Below are 25,726 nucleotides of genomic sequence, written 5' to 3'. Positions count from 1 at the left end.
TTTCTTTCCTGTCTTTTTCCCGCCATGTTTTATTCTGTCCAGCAGGAGTCTCCCCAACCTCTTGAGAGATTGAAGAGAGGCCTTTTAATGACACAAAAGGTTAAAATAAGACTCGGTGCACTTTCACCAAAAATAACATAAAATAAAATAATTATTCATTTGGAACGTGACTGCTAAAAATGCTGTTGTCACCCACCAGCAACCATAAATACAATAAGATTTTTTGCTATCCTTTACAAACGTAAAATTATGTAGGTGTAGTTGTAATTTCTCCTACACATTATATATATATATATATAATATATATATATATATATATATATATATTATATATATATATATATATATATATATATATATATATATATATATATATTATTTATTTATTTATTTTTTGTTAAGCATATAATTTTACTTCCTAGATGGTATCTACCTGTTGCCCATAAAATATTGTCTATTTTCAGGATGCTACATCTAAATACAGGATTGATGCTTAATATAAATTACAGAGTGGGTCTTCATTATATAAGAGATATAAATGTTTTGCTCTTCTGCTTTCATTTTCATCCAGTATGTCTGCACCCTCACTTTATATTCACTAGTGGAAATTGTTTAAATGATTGACAGCAGCAGTAATTGTTATTCCAAACTGCAAACGCACAAACCCAGACAATAATCTTGCTACATTCCTAAAAGGAAAACTTTTGTTAGAAAAATGCAACTCTGTAATGGGAAAAGCCAGACTGTAAACTGTAAATCACTGTGTAAATATTCCATATAGATGTGCAGATTAGTTCACTGCTGCCACTGTTTACTAATTGGCCATTACAAGAAAGTTTAGTTGCATTGTATAGCTCTATCGGTGCATATTTTTAAGGGGAAAAAATAACAAAAACACTCTTTCTGGGCAACCAATACACATTTTTGACATAGTTTCCTGGTTAAGTATTACCACAGACACTAAATTGCTTTTGTCTGTGCCGCACACCATCAAACACGCAAAAGCAGACCAAGTCGCAAAGTTTCTTTCCTTCACAAAAGGCATTACCAAGCTTTTTGCTAGAACTCATTCAGCTCAGTCAACTAGTACAGCATATTTGACTAGTCTTAGGCATGAGAATTTGTGCCTTGTGTTTGTATCAAAGATAAAACAAGACTCTTTTAAACTAAGGTTTTTTTCTTTTTTTTTTCTTAATACGTACATTTTTTTCTAAAAACAAGGTACTGTGACATTTGAATCCATGAATCCACAGGGTCTGCTCTGCCACGGCCAGAGAGGTGATGTCACCAAAATGACGGAGTCACTGCCAACAAACTTGTCATGAGATTTTCCAACCATTGCATTAATTTATTTATTTTACTTCTCTCTCTCAGAGCAGCACATTGTGGATTTTTTGCTTTTTCCTCTAGTCAGAGTGGAAACAATGAGAATGTGCCAGCTGCAGACATAGCTTCATGGCAGACGAAGGAGCAAAGAGAGCCTTTTACTGCTGTTCTGAGTGGGAAGAGAGACAATAAAGAGACTTCAGCAGGTTTATGACTACAAGAGCGAATTCCTTATAGATGTGATAGCAGCTAAAGTTCCCGAGTCAGCGTCTCTGGTGTGCTTTTTGTGTATTAATATGAGAAGGAAATTAGTTTTTTTTATTGAGGGATTGTAGTTCGGTAAGGGTAAAATACATTTTAACAAAAGAGTGTGGATTAAACATCAACAGGAAAGCGGAAAGAAAAATAACTTTAATTCTGCTTTATATATTGTATTCTGTTATACTGACAGACTGGGAGTAGCACTACGGTCGGTATACCATCCATCAATGTGCTTTATAATGATTTCAAGCTTCCAAAAGGATGAAATATCAGCATAAATCATAAACGTGGCCCATCCAATATGGAGCTAATTTTGTGCCTATATTCAGCAAACAAATGCAGTGTTTTGCAAATAAACACAATCTGCACTGCAGAGAAAAACAAGACATTTTCAAATAAATGCAAAGTTATTTGCAAATACAAAATTCTATTTGAGAGAAAATGCAGATGTATGGACAAATATAAGTATTGTGTGTTATAACTGTGAGACTCATTTGCCTTTTTGGAAAGTTGACTTGATTTTCTCACAAATGCATGCAGGCAGATATTCTAACAAATCCATTCTCATCCATCCTCTGTACCTCTTATCCTCCCTTGGATTGTGGGATGTAGAATCTATACATATGTTGAGAATGGATAAGTTTTTAAAGTGAAAGACTGGCTAGTTAAATGTTTAGCCATGTCACTATTATTTATTTATTTTGGAACTAATCAATCATGTTAATAACTTTATAGCAATTATTGTGAATTTACTGACATTGTAGAAGGGTCGCTTTGTGAAAACATCTAAATGGTTTATTATAGATATAGTAAGACAGAAACTCACCTGTACCCCACTCATGCTGGTCTGCTGTATTCCCTGAAAATGTAAACAGGTGTTTTGGGTCTTGGAAAACTAGCATAAATTGACCGACAACACCATCTGTTGCACCATTGCATTCGTGAGAAAATCTGCCTACACCATTTGTGAGAAAATCAAGCCAATTTTCTTCATAAAAGGCAAACGGATCACACTGAATGACTGAATCAATGAATATAGGCACAAAATTCACTCCATAATCTAGCTCTATTTTCCAAGTCTACTGAATTTATACAATAGTTTTTAGTAAGAAATAGACTGCCGTTTAAATCACTGAATGAATGAATCATTTACACAGGTTTTGTGAAATGAATGGACGATTCGTTGAAAAGGTTTGAATGTTTGTCAACGAAGGCGAATATCAAGAATGTTTTAGAGAATAAAAAACTTCATGAATTTATTTCAAACACAAAACTATCACGTGGCTTTAGAAGAATCATTCTACTCTTCATTTTTGAGTGAACTACCCCTTTAATGTTTTGGTTGCAGTGATGGCAGTTTGTAGCCTACACAACGTAATATATACAGTATGCTACATTACCATAATAACACGATGCATAAATATAAGCACGTGTCTTGCTTATTTTATGCTATAAAATCATTTAGGATAGGTTTTATTTCATGTGCGTGTTGTATAAAACTCTGTCTGGATGAAAGAGTGAAATAAATCTTTTGAAGACCTTCATGAAGCGCCCACCTCTGGTTGAATCTGGTTTAAAGGGAGGAGTCCACGCGCAGTATTAAGGCATGAACCTGGTCTCTCCATGAGAACACACCCATAGAAGGCAGTAGAAAAGAAAGAAGCCTGGAAAGCCCATTAAAGATAGAGCAGCAGTTCACTTCTTTTATTACCAACAAGCCCGTTCGTCTCTGAGGAATTTAACAGCAGTAGTCGTACTAATACTCTACTTGAACGCATCTCGCACGGCGGTGGACATTGTACTTTTCGGCTGTGTGAGGGGCTGGACCATTGTTGACATTGCAGAAGATCGTCTACCTGCTTCTAATTTTGCTGTCAGATATTAAAGTGAAGCAATGAAGAGTATCAGGAGCTGTATTGGCACACTTGTGGTGCTGGTACTGTTTCGGGTGGGAGATATCGCTGAAGCGTGCAGTTGTTCCCCTGTTCATCCTCAACAGGCGTTCTGCAATGCTGATGTTGGTAAGTGCGTGTCAACAATCTCAACGATGCTACGTCACAATGCAAAATTGTTACTATAGCGAGTTTATTGCGAATGCATTTACACCACAAAGGCTGCACACATTTTGTCTAATGCTGCACAAATGTAAAGTAATTTTATTAGAACCTGAAACTACATAAATATCCTCTGTCATGACAACAACAAAGTTCAAGGCTGCTCTGATGCTGCTTTGTAGATGAATCGCAGCATCACAACCACTGGGGCTGAGGTGGATATTTTATTACTCCTTTAGAAACAAAAATGCTGCATAAAAGCAGTGCAAAAACATGCAAACCCTGACCCTCCTTACTATTAAAGGCTGCTCTAATGCTGCTTTACTTTTCTGAATGAAATGCAGCATCAGAGCCTTAAAATTTGCAGTAGATTATTATTTTTAATTGTATTACATATCTGTTTTTTAAATTATTTATATTAAAATTTTTTTACAATATTCATATTTTTAATTATGTTATTATTTATACTTCTTTGTAATTAATTACTCTGATCTTTACTTATATTATTCATAAATTCAAAATGTCATAACATTTATTCTGCTTTAATTTATTTTGAACTTTAATTCCTGTGTAAATGCATTTATGCTGTCTGAGAAACTGAACAGCACTGAATCAGCCAATGACAGTCCAGATCATGGAGATTCTGGATTTTGAAAATTGAAAACTTTTATTACCCTTTTATTGGTTGTACCTGAATGTGTTATCTCGCCAGTATTTTTCTACTTATGCATCTGTGCACAGTGCCCAGTGTGGATAACATCAGATAGTGTTCTGTCTGTCGGTCTGTTATCTTCAGCACACAAGTACCGCTTTTCCACCGGAGATAGTGGCGGGCTGGTGCTGGAGCTGGAGCTGGAGCCGGTGCCGGTGCTCGGGCAAGAGCTCACCCTGTTTCCACCGACAGGGGTGCAGAACCCTCCAGAATTGCTTTTTCTCTCTTGCAGAAGCAGCATAACAGACATGGTGCCATACTGTAAACTACAGTCATGACATACATACAGACAACAGGTCATTGCCCCCGCTATCTCCTCATTAACGTTATTTTTTTCTCACGCTACTTTAGTTTGTCTTGGATTTCCTTCATTGACCAGATAGCGAGGAGAGCATAGGTCTCTTCTGCGGATCACTCAACTGACATTTACTCTTTGTAGTTTACTTGCCTGATCTCCGTTAACTTTTTAAAGATGAAGCTTTTTAAATGGCAGTCTGTAAGTGGAAGCACTGCCCACTGACATGAAGGTTTCAGGGCCAGTAAAGAACCAAGATGTGGGCACCGGCCTAGGATTTTTTTGAGTGTTAAAGCACAACCCGGTTCCCATTTGGGCTACAGCACCAACACCAGCCCTGGTGGAAAAGTGGTATACAGTCTTCCTGCTTGAGCTGTTTGACATTTTGAGGCCTGTTTATATCTATTTATATCTGGCTTCTCTATTTCATTCCTCAGAAACAAATGTCTGGTTTCCACCGAAAGCTTTCAACTGCTCTGAATACACAGAGCCAAAACAGTATATTAAGAGTATACAATCCAAGATTAGACCAAATCATTTTGGCTCAGTAATTGGTGAAAGCAGATTGCCAGTTGCATGGGAAAATCACAGTGAGATGCACAACAAATGTGGATGTGACACTCTTGTCTAGTGGTAAAAGACTGAAACCCAAACATGATGATGATACATTCACACTATTCTTATTGGCTTGTAGAATCACTGTCAAGCTGCAAGACTCAAAATCATCCACAACGCAATACAGTGTGACTAGAAGGCCTTAATAATAAGTGTTTTTTTACTACTGACTTGTTCATATAAGTATTTCAGATCAGATTCAACTATATCTGGCTGCTATATATATATAATTTTTTATACTGACTGCTAACTAAGGCCTTGGTTTCCTGTGCAAATGGTCTCTCTATTTAATATTTTTCTCAGATGGATAGAGCTGAGGCATAAAAAATTGCAAGAATGTTTTGCATCCCACTGGGGCTTTTCCTCCCAGTTCATGGTTAATTCAAACAGCGTTCAGAGATGATTAGCTAGGTGCGCCCACCTTTGGAACAGAGCCCGAGCCCCATCTTGAGCTGCTAATAGAAGATAAGACAAATACACACAGGCCAGTGGCCTCTTAAAGTGCTTTAGAGGGCTTATAGTTTGATTAGAACCCTCCAGCTCCGGCAGAAACCATCGGAGAGCATCCGACATCTGGCCGACAGCTCTGGATGTGCCAGAGAGGAAAAAGCAATGAAAGTCAAGGACCTTTCAGAAGTATGCATGGCATTTTTCAAACAGTGAGAAAAGCGCACTCTTTGGCTGCACCGCCAACCCTTGCCTCAGCTCACTGGCTTTTCCACCAGTCTTTTTGGATCAAGGAAGGTTTTTCCACCTATTTGTGAAAAGTTAACTTTAGTGGGTGTTTCGAGAGGTTTGCTTCTTTCCTGACTTGCAGTCGAAATGAACAAGCTGTAAGCCGGAAATTAATTTAGCGTTCGTATTTCATGACAGAGCTGGATCTCTGCATATTAATAAAGTAACCACCCAAAATGCGGTCATTTGCCCTTTGCGGTCTGTCTGTGTTTTTGCCAGTATTCTTTTTGAATCTGTACTTGCCATTAGTAAGGTTTCTACGTGTCATCTCAGTCATGTGGATCCAGTCTGCCGTTCCCTATGGGAAAGACACAGCCCCATTATTTACCTGGCAGTTCAGTTATTGAGTCATAGATGAGCACAACATGCTCTTAGAGAGTCTGAACAGTGACATGATTGTCTCAAGATTGAAAACTTTAACATGAGCTGTGCCACTAGAATTTCTCCTCCTTGAGCTTTTAAAGTCTGTTGTTCTAAATGCATTCCAAAGCTCAGAATTGTTATTTGTCTGCAAAACCAAAATAAATAAATAAAATAATTCATTCATCATACAATAAAATAGGACTGCTGGGAAATATATTTTGATCAAAATTAATCTAATTTAATTTTTGAAACAGGCAGTGGAAACCATGGGAGCTTGTTTTCTGCCACAAAAAAGGTTACTGTGACTATTTATCTCACAATTATTACTTTTTTCTTGCAATTGCAAGAACTGAAGTCAGAATTGCGAGACATAAACTCATAATTGTCAAAAGTTGATTCTATTAAACTTATTAAATTCTTAATGCACGTTTTTGATCTTACTGTTAATAACTCACTTGTGCATGTAATTCCAAAGAAAAATGTTTTCATAATCTTAAATCAAATCCTGTTTGATAAAGTCAAGTCTCGTCGAGTCCTACACTAAATATTAGGGATGCATCAATATTAAAAATATAAATACAGAAAAGTTAAAAAGTAATTTTCATGTTTTGTTCAAGAGCTGATAATCTATTTAGTCTAAATAAAAATAAAAAAAACACTAAAAACTCAAATAAATTTAAATACTAAGTGAATACAGCAATCCTAACATCATAATGTACAGTATTAAGAATCAGTCTTCATTCTGAGATTGAGTTTACAGAGTAGAGTAAAAAATAGAGTACACACAAAAAAAATCTCCTGTATTAGCTGATGGCTAAATGGGACAGAGATACTGGATATCCTGTGTTGCATGGAAATATGACAAACTGTGCAAATAAAATGGGTTAAAATTCATGCTGACTACAGGATTACCTTTGGCCTTGAGGATTTAAACGGCCTCATTTTCTTTGGTGTACCCAGGGTTGTTTACACTGTATAAACCGCCCAACTAAAAGCCCAGTTATACTGGTCATCTGTTCAAAATATTTATCTGTTCAAATGTACTGGAATCGTAGTCTGTCCTGATCCCTTTTGGCAAACTGTCTAGTGACAAGCCTGGTTTCTTGTCAGAGATTTATAGACAGTAAGTAAGGGTCACAAGGGTCAGAGAGCGGGCTGGGGTGTAGGGCTGAACATTCCTGAATACAGAAGTGATGAGGATTCCTTTGGTGGAGGTTGAAGAAGTTATAAACTGAAAAAAAAGAGGAATTACCAGTGGAGGATGCCAAATGTACAAACATTTCTCACAGGTAGCCCTTTGAAAAGGTTTAGTGTACCCAAAAGCCTTGTAGCAGGACCAGAGATTTTTTGACTGCAGTACTTGGACGCACTAAAACAGTCCTGGTCATTTGTGTAGAGTAACAAGGGAACAATAATGTAAAGAAGCAGAAGTACTGTAAAAGTTTAACATTTGTGTGTTGTGTCTAGTCATGCTATGCTGTTCGGACAACCTTAATTGTTTGCCCAAACACTTTTTAGTGAGTAATACATTTAGTGGGTGGTTTGGGTGTTGTAACATTAACTAAATAACATAAATAGTAACATACCTGTAAAACACCCTAAAATACATAACTGCAAAGTATTTTTTTTTTACGTAAACAGAATTATTTAATAATTTACTGTAAAAGTAATATACATAAACTAAATATTATATTAATTTAAAGTGTAAATACAATTCATACTTCCATAAACCATGCAATTTACAGTAATGTCATTCATTTATTTATATTTTTGTTAATAACTTCAGTTAACGTTTTATTTTTATTTATTTTTTTTGCAAGTGGTGCTATACCATAACCTTTGCAGTTATGCCACAGAAAAAAATATTGTGGGTTTCCGTGTTTAAAACAGCCATTTAAAAAAAGCAAGAAACATTTTTAGTGTGAAAAAAATGTTCAGAATCTAAAGAAACATTTTTATTTTTGTGCAATGAAAAAGGTTTCATGGATGTTCAAGTTTCTTCATAGATGCAAATAAACAACCTTTATTTTTAAGAGTGAGCATTTTTACACTCTTTTGACGTAAAAATTCCAAGCAGTATTTCCAGTGTACCATTTGTTGCTTTACTATTATAAACATACAATGTTTGTGTGACCTAATTCAATGATGTGTCCCAAGAAAACAGGCTTATTTTGGTTATTCAATTCAAACATACCTAACTAGAAAACTGCTGCTTTGATGTCATAATCAAAGCAATCAGTTCCACCTGTTTCACTGTATAAAGATCTCCTCTGGAAACTGTTATTTTCACCGGCTCAGTGACACATGACAGAGCTCATTGCCACATTTAATAGCCCCAGACAGTAGCAATAAACACCGGAGAAGAACTCACACTGCTTTTCTTCGAGTCTGCTGAAGGTAAAACCACGTTTGAGCATTGTTTGCAGGTCCAAGCCAAGCACTTGGTTTCTCTTGGTTATAAAGAAAGAGAAAAGCAGTTATCAAGAACAGATTGTTAGCTGGAAAGTTCTAAAAATACTTAAATATGCAAGTCAGTTCCAGGAAATCTTCAACCTCCCACAGGCATGATATGCTCATTGCAAACACCTTGTGCATCACATGATTCGTTTTCAGTGATGTCTGTTCACCTCATCTTTTGGATCGCACACACAGAAGGCTGCCGTTTACGTCAGATTGACGTAAGGATGAAAGCTTTTGAAAGCTGCCAGACGATTTGTTTGGTTTCTATCTCACAGGAAATGCTAGACATTTCTGAAAAAAAAACAAAACAAATTAAACATCCAAATTTGAAATCTTTCTCCACATGTATTTTGATAAAATGTGGAAAAATGGCAATAAATAAATATAATATATATATAAAATTATAAATAATTTATTTAATAAATAAATAAATGGCAGTCAGCAAACCTCAGACAAACAAATCTTTCTAACAAAAACATTTGCCAGGGTGTTAAATGACTACACTTTAAACACGTCTTTTAATTAGATTGCTATGCTCTATATATGCTATTATAAAGAATAATACCTAATATAGCCTTAGTCTACATTGGCATTTTCCATACTGATATAGTTCATCCATATGGGTTTGATAAGAAAGTAATTAAATAATATTTATTTGGGGTCAACTATCCAATTAAAAGCCCTTTTAATAATCCACACGTTTTTTTCCCGTTTATTTTATTTCAGTTTCTCAGTACCTCTAAAGTCAACCAGCACTTAGATGCATGTAAACTAGGGTGGTCACGATATCAGATTTTTCACTACATGATTATCGAGGTCTCAAAAATTCATGAAAACAATATATTGTGATATCTTTAGAATTTAACTCTTTGAAATAAGTTACATTTATGAGATGATTATTATTTTATAGTATTCTATACAGTGATAAAGGCTATTTCGATTAGCATTGGAATATATATACGTACACATCCATATAAAATACCTGAGATGGCTTGAAGAACGCAAAAACAGACACATACTGTTGTTATCATGCTGATTCTCATCTTTGGCAGCATCCTACTCCACATTTAGACATGCACTCACAAACTTTCTTAAGCACTTCTGCCAGTAGTGGGCACTAATTCAACGTTATCAATGACATTCATCCACGTAAACTAGATGGAGGGAAGGGCATAAAAAATATACTGGAACACAGCCTTTGTCCATATAAGGGATTTCCTAAAAAAAGACATTTGTTTCATTAATCCTGTGAGTCTTATTTGTGGACTTTCTGATGCCCTCTGGTGTCGAGTATGAATGAAACTGTTATCAATAGTGTACTATTAGTTTTTAAATATAAACAAAACTGGTATATTGCAACACAAAATTAACATGATAATGATATTTCATTATTTGAATATCACCACCTCAATACCGGTATTGCGACACCACTAATCTGAACATAAATTTTTTTTTCAGTGTTTTTAAATTATAGTCATTTATTTTAAAAGTATACAAACAATATTTCTTGAGAAAAAATACACATTTAAAGAAAATAGACAATAAAAAAAAAGGCGAAACTTTCTAGAGAAGAGTATGTTGTTGCTTAACCTCCTGGAACGTTCATAATTTATTGTTAAAAACAGTTCATCTATGGAGAAAACAAATGGGATTTTTACTTCCGTAACCTGGCTGTTGTGCTCAATTACAGTGATGAATTGTGTCAGGAGTTCAGAAAGAAAAAAAATTAGTTCAAAGAAACCGCAGGCAAAGTATCCAGAGTGGAAGCAAAACCGCTCCATTCTCCTGTTTTACTCCTGTGGTGGGAGAACCACTTTACAAAATTACTTGCCATGTGGTTGTTCCATGTTTATTTATATTAAATGTCCATACATTTTCCTTCTTAATTGATATTTTGTTCATTAAATTAATGCTTGGTAAGCATCTTGGTTATCTCTATCAAATTATTGAAATTTCTTTCATGTGCATAGAAAAACTTTAACATACAAGAAAAAATAAACAGTGCAGCTTTATGAGATGATTGCAACATGCTATGTTGAACCATTTGGTTCCTTCATTTTAAATTATTTTAAAAAGTCACATTTTTCTATTTTAAGAATCCTTTTGAGGTATGTCCTTATGTTTTTTTTTTTAAATGGTAAGGACAACTAAATGGCCTTTGAAATACTATTTAATAAATACTATTTTTATTTTATACCTGTGAGGTGGAATATATTTTGGTTGTGGTGGCCCTCAGTGAAGTCAGTGAGTGTGTCTATGAAGGTAGGAGTGGAAGACGGAGTTCGGGGACTTTTGGTGCAGTGGTCTGCCTGGGCTCCGCACTGGTCATGATTGCTAAAAGCTGTGCAAGCATACGAAAACTCAGGATGTGGCTATTCGTGTGGTGGGTATATTTTCATGGAAACTATGACATTTTGATTATGATACGTGCATATGAAAGAGAGTTTGTAAGTCATCGGTGGAGGGAGCAGGCGTTGTGGGATATGCATGATTATCGGGCAACAGGAATGTGGGTCAGGCAGGAAAAATGAAGCAGTGGGAATGAAGCTGAAGACAGACACTGCAGAACATCACTCCATTTGAACTGCAGGATTGTGATATAATTACACTCTGATGCTTTAATTATTAAACCTCAAAGAAAAATACAATTTGGATTAATACTGTGAACCTAAAGCTATGAGGTTCCCAGACAGAAACCTTTCTTATTTTTAGATTATCATATAGTATACTATATGATAATCTAAAAATAAGAAAGGTTTCTGTCTGGGAACCTCATATATGAAACTGTTGCTGGTGCTGACTCTCTCTCAAGAAATACTGGCAATACATTTTCTTGGCTAAAAAAGATCAGCTTAAAAAAATTTAACTGACCTGATATAAAAAGGTTTAGAAAAGGCTTAGAAGTTTAGATGAGGCTGGAGGTGGGCATCTGGACATGTCGGGAAACAAATCATAAATGAAAAGCATTATAGTCATAATGCAAAATAGTTCAGCAGGCAGGCTGAATGAGAATGCACTTTCACTTTCTGACATTAGGTGGCACTTATGGAACAGCAGCAATATAGCCTTTGCTTGGTTCCTCTCTGGCCTCATGGATACATGTTGTATTTACAAGCTGAATGCACATGAATGCCACCACAAAGTTGATATTATGAGTGGAAAACTTAAGATTTTCTTTAAGCCTCGAGTTTCTGAGTTGGGGGCAGGTCAGTGAAAAAACAATGGATGCAATAGTTGGACGGAGCCAAAGACTATACATATTCAGTATCTTTATTGACAGTAAATTTGTTGAAATTAATTAAATTAATATTTTTTGTAATGTACAATAAATCTGGACAAATACAAAATATTATGTTATTATATAATTACCATATATATAGTGATTCAGTTTACTATATATATAGATAAATGTATAGTGATTCAGTTTACATCATAACTTTAATAAAAACAGAAGAAAGCAAAAACACTATGATGCAAATTCTTTTTTTCATCATTTTGTAGATGATTGAGTTAAAAAAACAATTGCATTTTATGTAGAGAAGTGAAATCGCCATCTTGTTCTGACCAAATTGACTTGAATGCACCTGATGTCATAACTACTACGACTTGTCAACCCCTTAAGTATGAATGTCCCAGGAGGACGTAAATGCAGCATCAGTTAATGCCCGTTTACATAATCATCATTGTTTTAATCATTTTGGAAATGATTGCAATGCAGTTTTGTGCAAGTCCAGAGCAGAGATCAGCTGAAAAGTGTATATTCTTTTGTGTTTTGTAGAAGAAAGCAAGTTGTACAGATTTGAATAACATGAGGATGAATAATGAAAAATATATATATTTTAAGGTGGACTTTCCCCTTGATGACCCACTACACTGACACTTAAACAGCCAATAAACAATTAGTGCAAAAAATACCATCCATCCAGCTTAAACTTTCAATTGTGTCATCTGACCAGAGCAAACCATCTCTGGGATGAACTCACAAGTTTCATGATGTTGGTAAGTCAGGCAGCAGCCACTGTTTCTCTGCTCCTCACTGCTGGATGCTCTCAGGATCCTTTGGAAAATTGCTTGATTACTTCACCAGGAGAAGCGAGGCCTCTTTGCCAACAAAATGTTTTTAGCCTAGCATTAGGCATCTGGAATTTTAGGTGCAAAGCAACTTGTGTTGAAGCTTGACCTACCTTAAACCTGGAAGCACGATAAATTGGTTTATAGAAAAGACTATATTGATCTTTAGTTCTGGCACAGTGTTATCATGCCCTATAGCTCAGGACCCAGAAAAGCTTGACATACACAAGCATGCAACTTGGATAGGAGGAGGAGGGGGGCTATCGTTAACTGTAAGAGCAGTGAACCTTTCATATTTGCATCTTTTCCAGCTCATAAAGTGAGCCCATGGGTGTATAATAATGGCTGTGAGTGTGCATACGTGTGCGTGTGTTTTCCTTTTTCTAGTTATTTTATGTCCTTGCATCCTATATCCCCAGGCTCATATTTTCCATGGTGAGCAAGTGCCTCAAAATTTGCAGCCATTACATTTTGTTTTTCCATTTCTATCTTTGACTCTCCTGTGATATCATTCATCTGTTTTTCATCCTCACATTTGAAGGAATAGTTCTGTCATTTACTCACCCTAATGTCTTTAGAAACACGTTTGATTTTCCATAAATGGTGACTACTGCGGTCAAGCAATATTTTCACATTATGATGTTTTTATCATGCTTTTTTTTGGAGCTTGACAGCCCCTGGTCCCTATCCACTTTAATAATATGGAAGAGAGCAGCGTAACATCCTTCAAAATGTTTCCTTTCATGTTCTGTAGAATAAATAAAGACAACATTTTGTAATGACATGAGGGTTAGGAAATGATGACAGAATTAAAAACTTTCACCTCAATTAGCCCTGAGAGTTTAAGTAGGAAGTCTAATTCAACTTGTAAAATCCAGTTTGTCTCATAAACTGTGCTCCATTTGTATCTCCGTTTTACTGCGGCGTTTGCTTAAGTAGGTTTGCAGAAATGTTCCTGAGCATACCTCGATTAAAACAAGCTGTCCTAACAAAATACACAGCCGATCCAAACAGCTGGAAGAGCAAATCGATGCTGTGCAAAGACTGCCTGTTTATGAAAGGAGAGGGTGGGGTTAAGGAGGAGCAACCCGGTTAATATGGTAATATTAAGACCTCTTCAAACAGTCAGTTTTTGAATATGTTTTTCTGACTCAAACATAAGAGGTGTGGGTAGGTCGTAACTTCAGCAGCTGTAATTGGAAGCTGGAAGACAGCTGCTGCTGATGAAGGCCTTCTTGAAAAGTTGTCTTGTTTCATTTTCATCTGCAGTTGATTAACATGAGACTGTGTGCAATAAATCTCCTTTTTTAGAGATATTTTTCTGGGTTCAGTCGACGAGACAGCTTTCAGACATTCATAAGCTCTCTTTGGGTGTATTTCCGATCACTGATCAGGATTAGGAATGTCATTTGTTTAAAAATGGGTCAACGACTCACACATATTCTAAAGGAAATACAGAAAAAGGCTCTTAATCTTTTAAAAGCCGATATACTTTTCTATTGTATCTTGTTGCTGATGTTAGAGCCATATGTCCAATTAACTTATGTAAATCACTCAAAAACAATTCTGTGCACAAATTAAAATATTTTTACAAATATTTACAATAAGGATTATTTACCTCTGCTGTGTATAATATGAAATATCCTTTACTCTGCTATGTATAATATGTAGTTGCTGTAGTGTTTCAAACTTTTTTGTTAAACATTTAGTTTATATACTTAAATGAATTTCAAAGTTCAAATTTATTCCGAATTCAAAACATGTAAACTAGTGTTCAAAAGTTTGGGGTTAGGAGTAAAATGTTGAATGCTTTTGAAAGAAGACTTATTCTTCCCTAAGCTGAATTTATTTAATCAAAAATACAGCAAAAACAGTAATATTGTGAAATATTATTACAATTTCAAATAAATGTTTTCTCTTTTAATTAATTTTAAAATGTTATTTATTCTTGTGATGGAAGAGCTGAATTTCCAGCATCATTACTCCAGTCTTCAGTATCACATAATCCTTCAGAAATCATTCTAATATGTTGATTTGCTGCTCAAGAAACATTACTTACTATTATCAATTTTGAAAACAGTTAAAACAATTTTTCTTAAAACTGTGATTTTTTTTTTTTTTTAAGGATTCTGAGATCAAAAAATCTAAATAAAACATGTATTCGAAGTATTATTTTTATTTAAAGACTTTTTGTGTAAATCTTTATTTTCACTTTTGATCAATTTAATGAATGGGCTAAATACAAGTATTAAATTATTTCCAAAATAAATAAAAAAATCGTAATTACTCCAAACTTTTTAACGGTAGGGTACACCATTAAAAAAATTACTCCATTCAGTAGGATAGAAATTAGTCAAACATTAAAATGCATAAATAAATAAAAAAGTAACTTCTAAAAAGATCAGCATATGTTGTGTTTTGCATCCCCACCATTCTTAATCAACGAGACTGACTTAACCATTGAGTTTCAGTGGTAAACAACATCATGATTATGTTCGCCCACCAGCCAGACCAGCGCCAAACCTGCACTAACCTGTAAAACAGCCACTTCATATGTTTTAAGCTGATCTTTCCAGCAGGGTTAGTAGAAGCCAGTCAAATTAGCCAGATGTACAGATGTTGTGTGTCATAGCCAGATGTAGGTTGTCATCTCTCCGTCCAAGAAAGCTGTGAACCAAATAAAATACATATTTCATTACAAAACACAGATTATATATGGGTCTGGGTCACTTAATGTACTTTACTAACCAGTTGGGATCAACTGCAGCAGAAAATGCTTAAATAAAGGACAGCAAAACTTTGTCATTGGTGTTGTGAAGTTGGTTCACTTTGTGCAGTACGCATCTGACATTCCCATGAAATACCCCAGAAACTTAAAATATCTGTTCCCCTTTCTTGTTCTTGACAGAGGCACTGCCAACACAAATAAATGTTACATATTGACACTGCCCTCTCATTTTAGGACACCAAATGGCTGAGTACACTGTGGACATGGGAAGGACTGAACCTGTAAAACAGCCACTTCATATGTTTTAGCTGGTCTTTCCAGCAGGGTTGTAGAAGCCAGTCAAATTAGCCAGATGTACAGATGTTGTGTGTCATAGCCAGATGTACAGGTTGTGTCATCTCTTTGTCCAAGAAAGCTGTGAACCAAATAAAATACATATTTCATTACAAAACACAGATTATATATGGGTCTGGGTCACTTAATGTACTTTACTAACTAGTTGGGATCAACTGCAGCAGAAAATGCTTAAATAAAGGACAGCAAAACTTTGTCATTGGTGTTGTGAAGTTGGTTCACTTTGTGCAGTACGCATCTGACATCCCATGAAATACCCCAGAAACTTAAAATATCTGTTCCCTTTCTTGTTCTTGCCAGAGCACTGCCAACACAAATAAATGTTACATATTGACACTGCCCCATTTTAGGACACCAAAATGGCTGAGTACACTGTGGACATGGGAAGGACTGGTTATTTTTAGGAATATGTTGCAAAAGTGTGAATTCCAGTTTATATCTGGACAATTTAGTAAACAGTTTGCCAAGCAGCGACAAGGCCACCCATTTACTGAGACAAGTTTAGCCTTAAGGACAACATTAGCCTGTAATTGTTTCCTCATTGGTTTACTAGGCAAATGTAGACAAGACCAACAGGTAAACAACACCATTTTACAGTGATAACTCATAAGCAATACTTCATTTCATAGCACAGTGGAGTGTGATTAATATATTGGCTGATCTAATAAATTCATAATTATGAAGTTTAATATTAAGACAACACTTATATAAATTAATTAGGAATATACAATGATTCCCACAACCATTTGACAGCTAGAAAGTGTATAAATACTTGAACAGAATTGTTAAAAACCAAACAAATTTCTACAAATGTGCTATATTAGTCTACAGGTGCATCTCAATAAATTAGAATGTTGTGGAAAGTTAATTTATTTCAGTAATTCAACTTGTGTATTAAATAAAAACCCGATTCCAAAAAGTTGGGAACCTGTACAAATTGTGAGTAAAAAAGGAATGGAATAATTTACAAATCTCATAAACTTATTTTATTCACAATAGAATATAGATAACTTATCATATGTTGAAAGTGAGACATTTTGAAATGTTTTCCCAAATATTGGCTCATTTTGGATTTCATGAGAGCTACACATTCCAAAAAAGTTTGGAACAGGTAGCAATAGGAGGCCGGAAAAGCTACATGTACATATAAGGAACAGCTGGAGGACAAATTGGCTACTCATCTAGGTCAATTGGCAACATGATTGGGTTTAAAAAGAGCCTCTCACAGTGGCAGTGTCTCTCAGAAGTCAACATGGGCAGAGGATCACCAATTCACCAATTGCCCAATGGTCCAAAGTCCTCTTTTCCAGATGAGAGCAAGTTTTGTATTCCAGATCAGAAAATGGTGACATGCCAATCAGCTAATCAACAAAAAACACCTGCGAAGGTTTCCTGCCTTGAAAATGGTATCTCAGTTTGGTTCACTAGGCTAGACAATCGTGGGGAAGACTGCTGATCTGAAAGTTGTCCAGAAGACAATCATTGACACCCTTCACAAGGAAGGGTAAGCCACAAACATTCATTTCCAAAGAAGCTGGCTGTTAACAGAGTGCTGTATCCAAGCATTGTTAACACAAAATTAAGTGGAACGAAAGAGTGTGGAAGAAAATGCTCAACCAACCGAGAGAACCGCAGACTATGAGGATTGTCAAGCAAATTGATTCAAGAATTTGAGTGAACTTTACAAGGAATGGACTAAGGCTGGAGTAAAGGCATACAGACGTGTCAAGGATTTGGATACAGTTGTCTTATTCCTCTTGTTAAGCCACTCCCCGAGACACAGACAACGTCAGAGCCATCTTACCTGGGCTGAGGAGTAGAGAACTGGACTGTTGCCCAATGGTCCAAAGTCCTCTTTTCAGATGAGCGCAAGTTTGTATTTCATTTGGAAACCAAGGTCTTAGAATCTGGAAGAAGGGCGGAAAAGCTCATGTGATAAGTCCAGTGTTAAGTTTCCCACAGTCTGTGATGATTTGGGGTGGCAATGTCATCTGCTGGTGTTGGTCCATTTTCTTTTTTGAAAACCAAAGTCATTGTACCCTTTTACTAAGATATTTTGGCGCACTTCATGCTTCCTTCTGCTGACCAGCTTTTTGAAGATGCTGATTTCATTTCCAGCAGGATTTGGCACCTGCCAACACTGCCAAACTCTCAACTCTCCAGAACACGTGATTCTGATTGGTCAATCGCAACATTCTATAGTCAAAAAGATTTTTGTATTTTGATAAAAAAACTTGACTTGATAAAGGAATAGTTCACCCAAAAATAAAAAAAAATGTCTACAATTTTCAAACCCGTCTTTTGTGGAACACAGAAGAAGACATTTTTGATAAATGTTGTGTTTTTTGTCCATATAAAGGGGTCTAGTGTTGTTTTGGACCCTTTGACTGAGGATTTTGGTCAAAACGCAACAATCAACATCTCATATGACCTTTGACTACTTCTCAACTTCCCATCTAGCTTTTTCCTTGTCAATCTATAACATATACAGTATATTCTGCTAACTTCATTAATGACATTAATTAATTATTGTAGATCTTTACAGTTACAATTTATCAGTAGGTCCTAAAATACTTAAGTCCATTTGTCAGATGAAAACACTGTAAAATAGAAAGTAGAGCTTATTCCAAACAATAATGCATGAAATCATTGTTTGAGTTCTGCTCTGCTAATTTAAGCAGCAGAGTTTGTACAAATGTGATACACAGTTTATATAAGATGGTTTGCAGCTTTTTACTCTTCTGTCAAAGTAACTGACTATGTGGACAATATGCAGAAGTTTAGGGTTGTGGAGGGTGAGGGATTTTGTTGTGTGATAGAGAGGCTTCTTTTCATCCCCTTAAGTTTCATTCTATGTTTCCATGCAGTACTTAAGTGAAAAATAACAGCCATTTAAAATGATTTAGGAAAATAAGGGAGAGCATAAAAGGCAAGAGAATGGATGAGTCAGCACAAGGTTGTCATGTGTCAGCTTTTCTAGAAGAGGCGTCTCGGCCACATGTTGGCTGACCTGACAAAGAGAGCTAAAGAAATGCTGGACAGCTGCAAACGCTCAACTTGCAGGAAATGGGATTTGGGTTTCGGGGGCATGACTCTCTTTATATGAGAGAGACCTCTCGCTGGTGTTTAGACAAGGCCTCAGATGAGAGGTGTGTCATCTATGAAAATTCATGTGCCTTTTCATCTTTTTATGATGACGTGACAGAATCTTTGCAGGCCTTGTGTTGAAGATTGTAATATTTTACTGAGTCCAAGTAGTGGTGGAAACCATTGAGAAGATTTCACACTGAAAAAAATAATTCTTTGGCTGAACTTAATTTAGTTGTTGACAGTGGTTTTTAAACTTTGAAATGGGTTTACTTAACATTTAATTAAATTGTAAACTGGAACTAGACTGGAAACATCACTAAATTGATTAAAACAATAAATAACATGTCAAACTAATCAAACTGACTAATTGAATCTCTTAAGTGTAGCTAAAACGGTGCATGTTAGCATGCTGAATGCCATTTTTACTGAGTGCAAGCTCACCACAATGGTAACACAACATAACAGAAACTTTTCTATATTCCAAATAAAAACTCTTTAAATCACACTTAAATACAACACCCCCCTCCCCCCAATTTAGTATTGTGCAAGGTATGGAAATGCTCTGGATACTCCTTGGTTCCCTGAGATAAGGGAATGAGCGTTGCGTTGTCATTGAAGACTGTTTGGGGGAACTTCTTTTAACACGGTTACTGAAGCCTGATTTGTTAATGTTTGTGTAGTTACACAAACCAAAGTTGGCCCAGAGCGCCATTTCATCAGAATCAACAACTTAAGCGATAGCCATTGATTCATCTGCAACTATAGCATGGCCAGTTACAGTATGAAACGCTTGTTCCCTTATGTCAGTGAACCGAGGTAATGTGAGTAGCCCTAATCGAAAGGTAACTCCGTTGCATCATCATTGACGACTGGTTGGGGAACGTATCAAGTAGCACCGTTCTATAAGCAGATGTAGAACTTCGCCTGTTCCGTGAGCTCGGGCAAGGAACACTCAGCGAGGGTTCCATAAGCCTGAGCCACAAAGAGACCCAGGAAGATTCTGAGGTCTACTTCAGATAACTCTCCCTACCCGAGCAGGGGTAAAATGTAAGCATTGAACAGATGAGACCCGTTCTTGTAGGGCAGGGACATCCAAATTGAAAAATCTAATAAAGGGTAGACAGCGACGACCAGTCAGCGGCCGCACAAATCTCCCCAATAGAGATCCCACTTAACCAGGCACAAGAGGAGGCCTTTTTTCTTGTGGAATGGGCACTCTCAAACACCACTTGTAGTGGAGAGGAGTTCTCTCTGTGCCCAAAGCAGTATACATTGAGTCATCCTGTGAAGGGGACATGACATGAGGCCACCTTGGCACTTGATATAGGCCACCACTGTTGTGTTGTCTGACCAGTGCCCCTTTAAGGCAGGTAGGAAGGTTTTTCAGGGCTAGAAAAACGGCCATCATTTTGAGGCAGTTTATATGTAGGCATTGCTTGTGGGTCGACCAGGAGCCGTAAGCCAGATTGCCCTCATACAGAGTGACCTAGCCTGAGCCAGAGGCCTCTATTAAGACTTCTGGAGGTTGTTCCCATCTGCTCACCTGACTAATACAGGTGAGAAATTTTCCAAGGAGCCACAGCTTTGATGCTGCAGTGGGTTACTTTGACACCTTGGCCCCTGCACCAGACGTGGGAAGGAAAGCGGCCTTTCAGCCAAATTTGAAGGGGCCACATGATAAGCAGTCCAGGGGAATAACCAAGGAGGCAGCCGCCATGTGGCCGAGCATCCTCAGAAATGCCCTCAGGGAACATGTAGTCCCCAGCCTGAAAGACGCCATTGTCCTGCACCAAAGTATGCACAACACTCCTGAATAAAGGTGGCTTTTGAGGTGGCCTTGATTTAAGTGAGTTTTATAACTGTATAGTGGAGAAGGCACGCTCAACTCCCATGTCGTTTAGTCGGTGCGAGTCATAAAGTTATCCAGAAATAAAAGAGAAAAAAACGCACTCTCAAGAAAGCCTTTTATAAATGTATTCTTACCATGTCTTACACAGACACGTTTCGGCCTAAGCCATCATCAGTGTGTATCAAGAAGCACAAACAAGGACATTTTAAAACAATGCATCACATGTGAACCCCAAGTTTTCTAACTTACCATAATAGAAAGGTATATGAAAAACTACTATTTCAAATAATACTAAAACGAGTACTAAATGAGAACTAATACAAAAACCAGTATATATTTTTTTTTATCAAATAGTCTATTAATACAGTAGATATTTTTTTTGGCAGTTAAATCATGAAATTAATAATTTCCTTAATATTTTCTCTGCAGTAATCAGGGCCAAGGTAGTTGGAAAAAAAGAAGTGGATTCTGGGAATGATATTTATGGGAACCCTATCAAGCGGATCCAATATGAGATTAAGCAGATCAAGGTGAGGGATGAATATGACAGCTGTTATTCAAATCTAACCTACAATGAAAATGTCTTGCAGTGAATAAAATGATGTTTTGTTGTCCTCTAACAGATGTTCAAAGGCCCAGATCACCACATCGACGTGGTCTTCACCGCTCCCTCATCTGCAGTGTGTGGAGTAACGAATTTGGACACTAGCGGCAAGAAGGAGTACCTCATCTCAGGTAAAAGATTGTCATTTCACTACAGCTGTTGTTTTTGGTCAAATAAATCTACAGTCTAAGCACACACTGCTATTGGTTACTGCCTGCACAGCAAAGCACTTGCCAGTTGGCACATGCTTCACTCAAGGCAATCCGTTTTCAGACAGGACAGAAGTTTACAAACCGTGACTTATTGATGTACAATGTGCTGAATTTACTGCTGGGTTTCAATACTCTCCTCTTCTCTCTAATTAACTTGCTGAGCAGGCAACTCTGAAAGGAAAAAAAACACAGAAAATAAAAAAACGTCAAAAGATGAACACAGACAACTTATGGTTTCCCATCTCCGATCATTCCTGCAGAGCCCAAATTACAGAGTTGACAAGGCAGAGGTCCGTGGAGGGTAGCAATTGCCTTTAAAGCCGAAGTTTTTGAGGAGGAGGGGAGATAAAATAATGAGAGAGCTGATCCTGTTGTGCAGAGTAACTGCTGAGGTTGTGTTTTCAGGGCACACTTTCCTTCTCCACACTGAGTAAAAACTACCCAGGTTTCAGATTGTAAACAGAGCAGACCTTCAGAAACCTTAGCTCTGGGCAAAAATAGAAACCAGGTTGTTTATGTCATTTTCATGTTCCCTCCCATTTTGTGAAGTCCCAAATTGTGGTTAGCTACTTCTATTCTCCACCATCAGGGTTTACAAGCTTTGGCATGTAGTGTTTTTTTCCCAAATTTGCACTTTGACTCTGCAGTGACCTCCTTAATGTGGTTCAGTCATAATACAAAACAATAGATGACTAAATGAAGGGTTCAGTTTATAAACATAGCGACTTCTTATCGTGTTCTCGTGTGCTGTTATTTTGTCTGTTGGACCATGTTATGCCCGTGACTATCAGATGTTCACAGACGGTTCTTATTGTTTTGTCTGCATATTTCCAGGCAAGTGGGAGACCAATGGTAAGATGCACGTGACTCTGTGTGATCTCATCATGCCCTGGGAATCCATGAGTGCCACCCAGAAGAAGAGCCTCAGTCAGCGATACCAGATGGGGTGTGACTGCAAGGTGAGTACTGTATGTCTCCTGTGGACACATAATAATCATTACTGTGTCAACCTTGGTTGTGCATAATTCAGAATTTGAAGAATGGGTGGTTTCTTTCACCTTCTTTCTTTTCTTTCTCTCTTTCCATCCATTCTTCTATACTGTATGTTTATTCAACCATCCGTCCACCCCATCTATCCATCTATCTATCTATCTATCTATCTATCTATCTATCTATCTATCTATCTATCTATCTATCTATCTATCTATCTATCTATCTATCTATCTATCCATGCATGCATGCAACCAGCTCCATCCATCCATCTATCTATCAGGTGTCTTTCTTTTCATCCATCCATCAGGCCTATAAACCTTAAACCTCAAACACACATTGTTTTTGCATCTGAAAATCATTTGGTTTAGTACTTGTAGAACATTTTGCAGCATTTTTTATTTTATTTTAAAACTACTTGCACTATTTATACTACTAAATTGTGTTCAATAGAGCAGAAGTATTCAAAAACACACTTATATAGACACTTTGGGGTGGACTGTTTTGATTTGAGTCAGTAAGCATCTACCAAGCTAATATTTAATTACAAATTATACAAACATTGTTTTTGCTGTACCCAGATCACACGCTGTGCAACCTTCCCATGTGAGATCAGCACCCCAGAGGAGTGTCTGTGGACAGATTGGGTGACAGAGAAGATAATTCATGGCCGCCAGTCTGACCACTATGCCTGCATCAAGAGAGGAGACGGCTCTTGCGCCTGGTACCGTGGAGTCGCACCACCCAAGAAAGAATTTCTGGATGTGGAAGACCCTTAAAGTATCTCTCGCCCTCTCCATCACCCAATCTGAGATTCTTACAAATATCATAGATAAGGTGTAAGTTAATATCGACATAAAGACAAAACTCAACCAAATTTAAACTGAAACGTCTTGAGGCTAGATTAGTGTACAGTCTTCATTAGATATATCGCAACAAGAGACAGAATGGAGCGAAAGTAACAACCCTACCTAAGGCTGGCATCCAGAAAACACTCCCCATCGTGTGAGGGATGATCTTTAAAACGAGAGCACTTTCTGCCCCCCAAAACAGCGCTTAGATTTCTCTCTGCATAAAGACTGAATGATCTCTACAATCTCCCAAAACTGCAGTCTCTCAGCTCAATTTGCATTTTCAGTTTCTGGTATTCTGGCCTAAACCCACACGGGGTGGTATTGAAAGTATTATTTTTAAGGTAGTGTAATTTCCCAAAGCCATGCCAATTGGTCCACTCAGATAAATGGTGAGGCAGGACTTCCCAGATAGTTCAAAGATGTGTGGGGACCTGGAAAGAACTTAAGACAGCTGGGATTTGGGAAAAAAATAATTGAAAATTAAAGACCAAAGTCAATCTTGCTAGGCATGAATTTGTGTCCGAAACAAAATTGTGCTGCTGACCAAATTTCAGAATGTTGAACTGTTGTATATGAAGCTGTTCTTCATTTCACTTCCACTGTTTTTCATCATTGCTTCATGTCGTACAGTATCCTTCGCATATATGAAAAATGAAGGAATAACAATGCAGGCATCTATTATTCTGACGACAGTTCATAATTAGTTATAAAGTCCTCTCCAATTAGATGTTAATGCACATTTACGAATCAGACATCCCTAATTTGTTTTGTCAATATGTCTTGTCTCAAACGCCGAGTCCAATTTATGCATATATTCCTCCGTTAATAGTTCAGTGATGATACTATTTAAACTTGTTGCACTTTTTAAAGACAAAACCAAGAGGAACGTCTCCTCTTTTTTTGTAATTTTCATTTTCAATGTTTTTGTTATTGATTTGCAAATGCTTCATCTTTAAGAATTACAGCATCAGTTATCTAAGGTCCTAGTGAGCTTTTTTATCTTCCATATTGTTCTTATTTGATTATGTACCCAAAGAGGTACGCAAGACTTTAGTTGCCATGGTAATGGGAAGACCCTTTGTTTTGCCCTAGAGTAAAACAAGGCTGATTGGATTGGCATGCTAAGACACAGGCCTATAGCATGCACTGAGAAAGAGGAAACAATGAGTGAGGTTCCTTCCTCCTGTGATGTCAATAAACTCAGGAGTTTATTGGCAGCTTGAGTGGAAGGCACAGAGTTGGGTTGTTGCAGCTGTCCCCTGATTGGGCGTTGCCAAGTCACGTGATTGACTGAGGGTGAGGCGTTATACTAGTTGCTAGGCGCTTCGTCAGGGTGAAGCATGTGGTCCGATGTGGTCATAAGAGAGAAAGAGGGAGATGACAGACTGAAGTTGAACTGACGAAAGCAACAATAACAGTGTTGATAGATTTGAATGATAAAATGCATCACAGTCACTGTATAAAATCAAAACCAAAATCATTTGTATCGACAAAGGCAGCATTCTTATGAGTAATCGTTCGATTCATGCCTTTCTATTTTGGCTATCAGTGTTCCAGCATAAATGTACGAAGCTTTTTTTTTTTGCTCAAGTGTGATTTAAATTAAGATATTTGTTTCAATATCCTCACATCTTTCCTCATACCAGAAGCATTGTCATAAACAAGCTTGAACTCTTATGAATAGTCTATATAAATCTACAAGGTTAATGTTTAATATGCATCGAGCTATAACTACTTAAACTGCTTTGTATGAATTGTTATTGAACTTTAATGGCGTAAGTTAAATGATTTTGTTTCCACATTTCTACTTTTTTAATGTGTTATTACCTTTGATTTATATGATCATTGTGTTATTTTTACCAGTCTTTGTCTTTCTCTTTTATGATTTGCTGAAAAGAGCAGAAATGTGTCTGAACCACATGATAAAAGTTGTGGTAGAAGAACCAGACTATGCATGTCTTTGAAGCTTTCTGTAATTCCCATGTGGACATTCACTTGACGGATAAATATACAGTATTACCAAATAAAACATTAAACTACATCAGCTCATCCCATTATTATTTTATATGTATATTTCTGCAAATAATCTTCCGTGTATATTTCAGCATACACAGACACACATACATTCATGTATTCATTCATTTCCGATTGCC

General features: G+C 36.8%; 1 protein-coding gene across 1 annotated transcript; it reads left to right on the top strand.

The window, feature by feature from the left end:
- The first annotated feature begins 3,188 nt into the window (after positions 1–3,188).
- LOC113094480 (metalloproteinase inhibitor 2-like) lies at positions 3,189–25,614 on the top strand. Its single transcript, XM_026260090.1, has 5 exons — positions 3,189–3,608; positions 21,343–21,443; positions 21,537–21,648; positions 22,564–22,688; positions 23,301–25,614. Exons 1-5 carry the CDS (start codon positions 3,482–3,484, stop codon positions 23,496–23,498), a joined length of 663 nt encoding a protein of 220 aa, XP_026115875.1. The 5' UTR covers positions 3,189–3,481; the 3' UTR covers positions 23,499–25,614.
- The last annotated feature ends 112 nt before the right edge of the window (positions 25,615–25,726 follow it).

The sequence above is a fragment of the Carassius auratus genome, unplaced genomic scaffold (genome assembly GCF_003368295.1).
Source record: "Carassius auratus strain Wakin unplaced genomic scaffold, ASM336829v1 scaf_tig00215397, whole genome shotgun sequence".
Taxonomy (NCBI): Eukaryota; Metazoa; Chordata; class Actinopteri; order Cypriniformes; family Cyprinidae; genus Carassius; species Carassius auratus.
This window is presented reverse-complemented; position numbering and strand designations above follow the sequence as displayed.

Coding starts and splice junctions, on each gene's coding strand:
- LOC113094480 (XM_026260090.1), top strand. CDS start 3,482: ATGAAGAGTATCAGGAGCTGTATTGGCACACTTGTGGTGCTGGTACTG. Junction 3,609..21,342: donor GTTCTGCAATGCTGATGTTG/GTAAGTGCGTGT, acceptor TTTTCTCTGCAG/TAATCAGGGCCAAGGTAGTT. Junction 21,444..21,536: donor ATGAGATTAAGCAGATCAAG/GTGAGGGATGAA, acceptor GTCCTCTAACAG/ATGTTCAAAGGCCCAGATCA.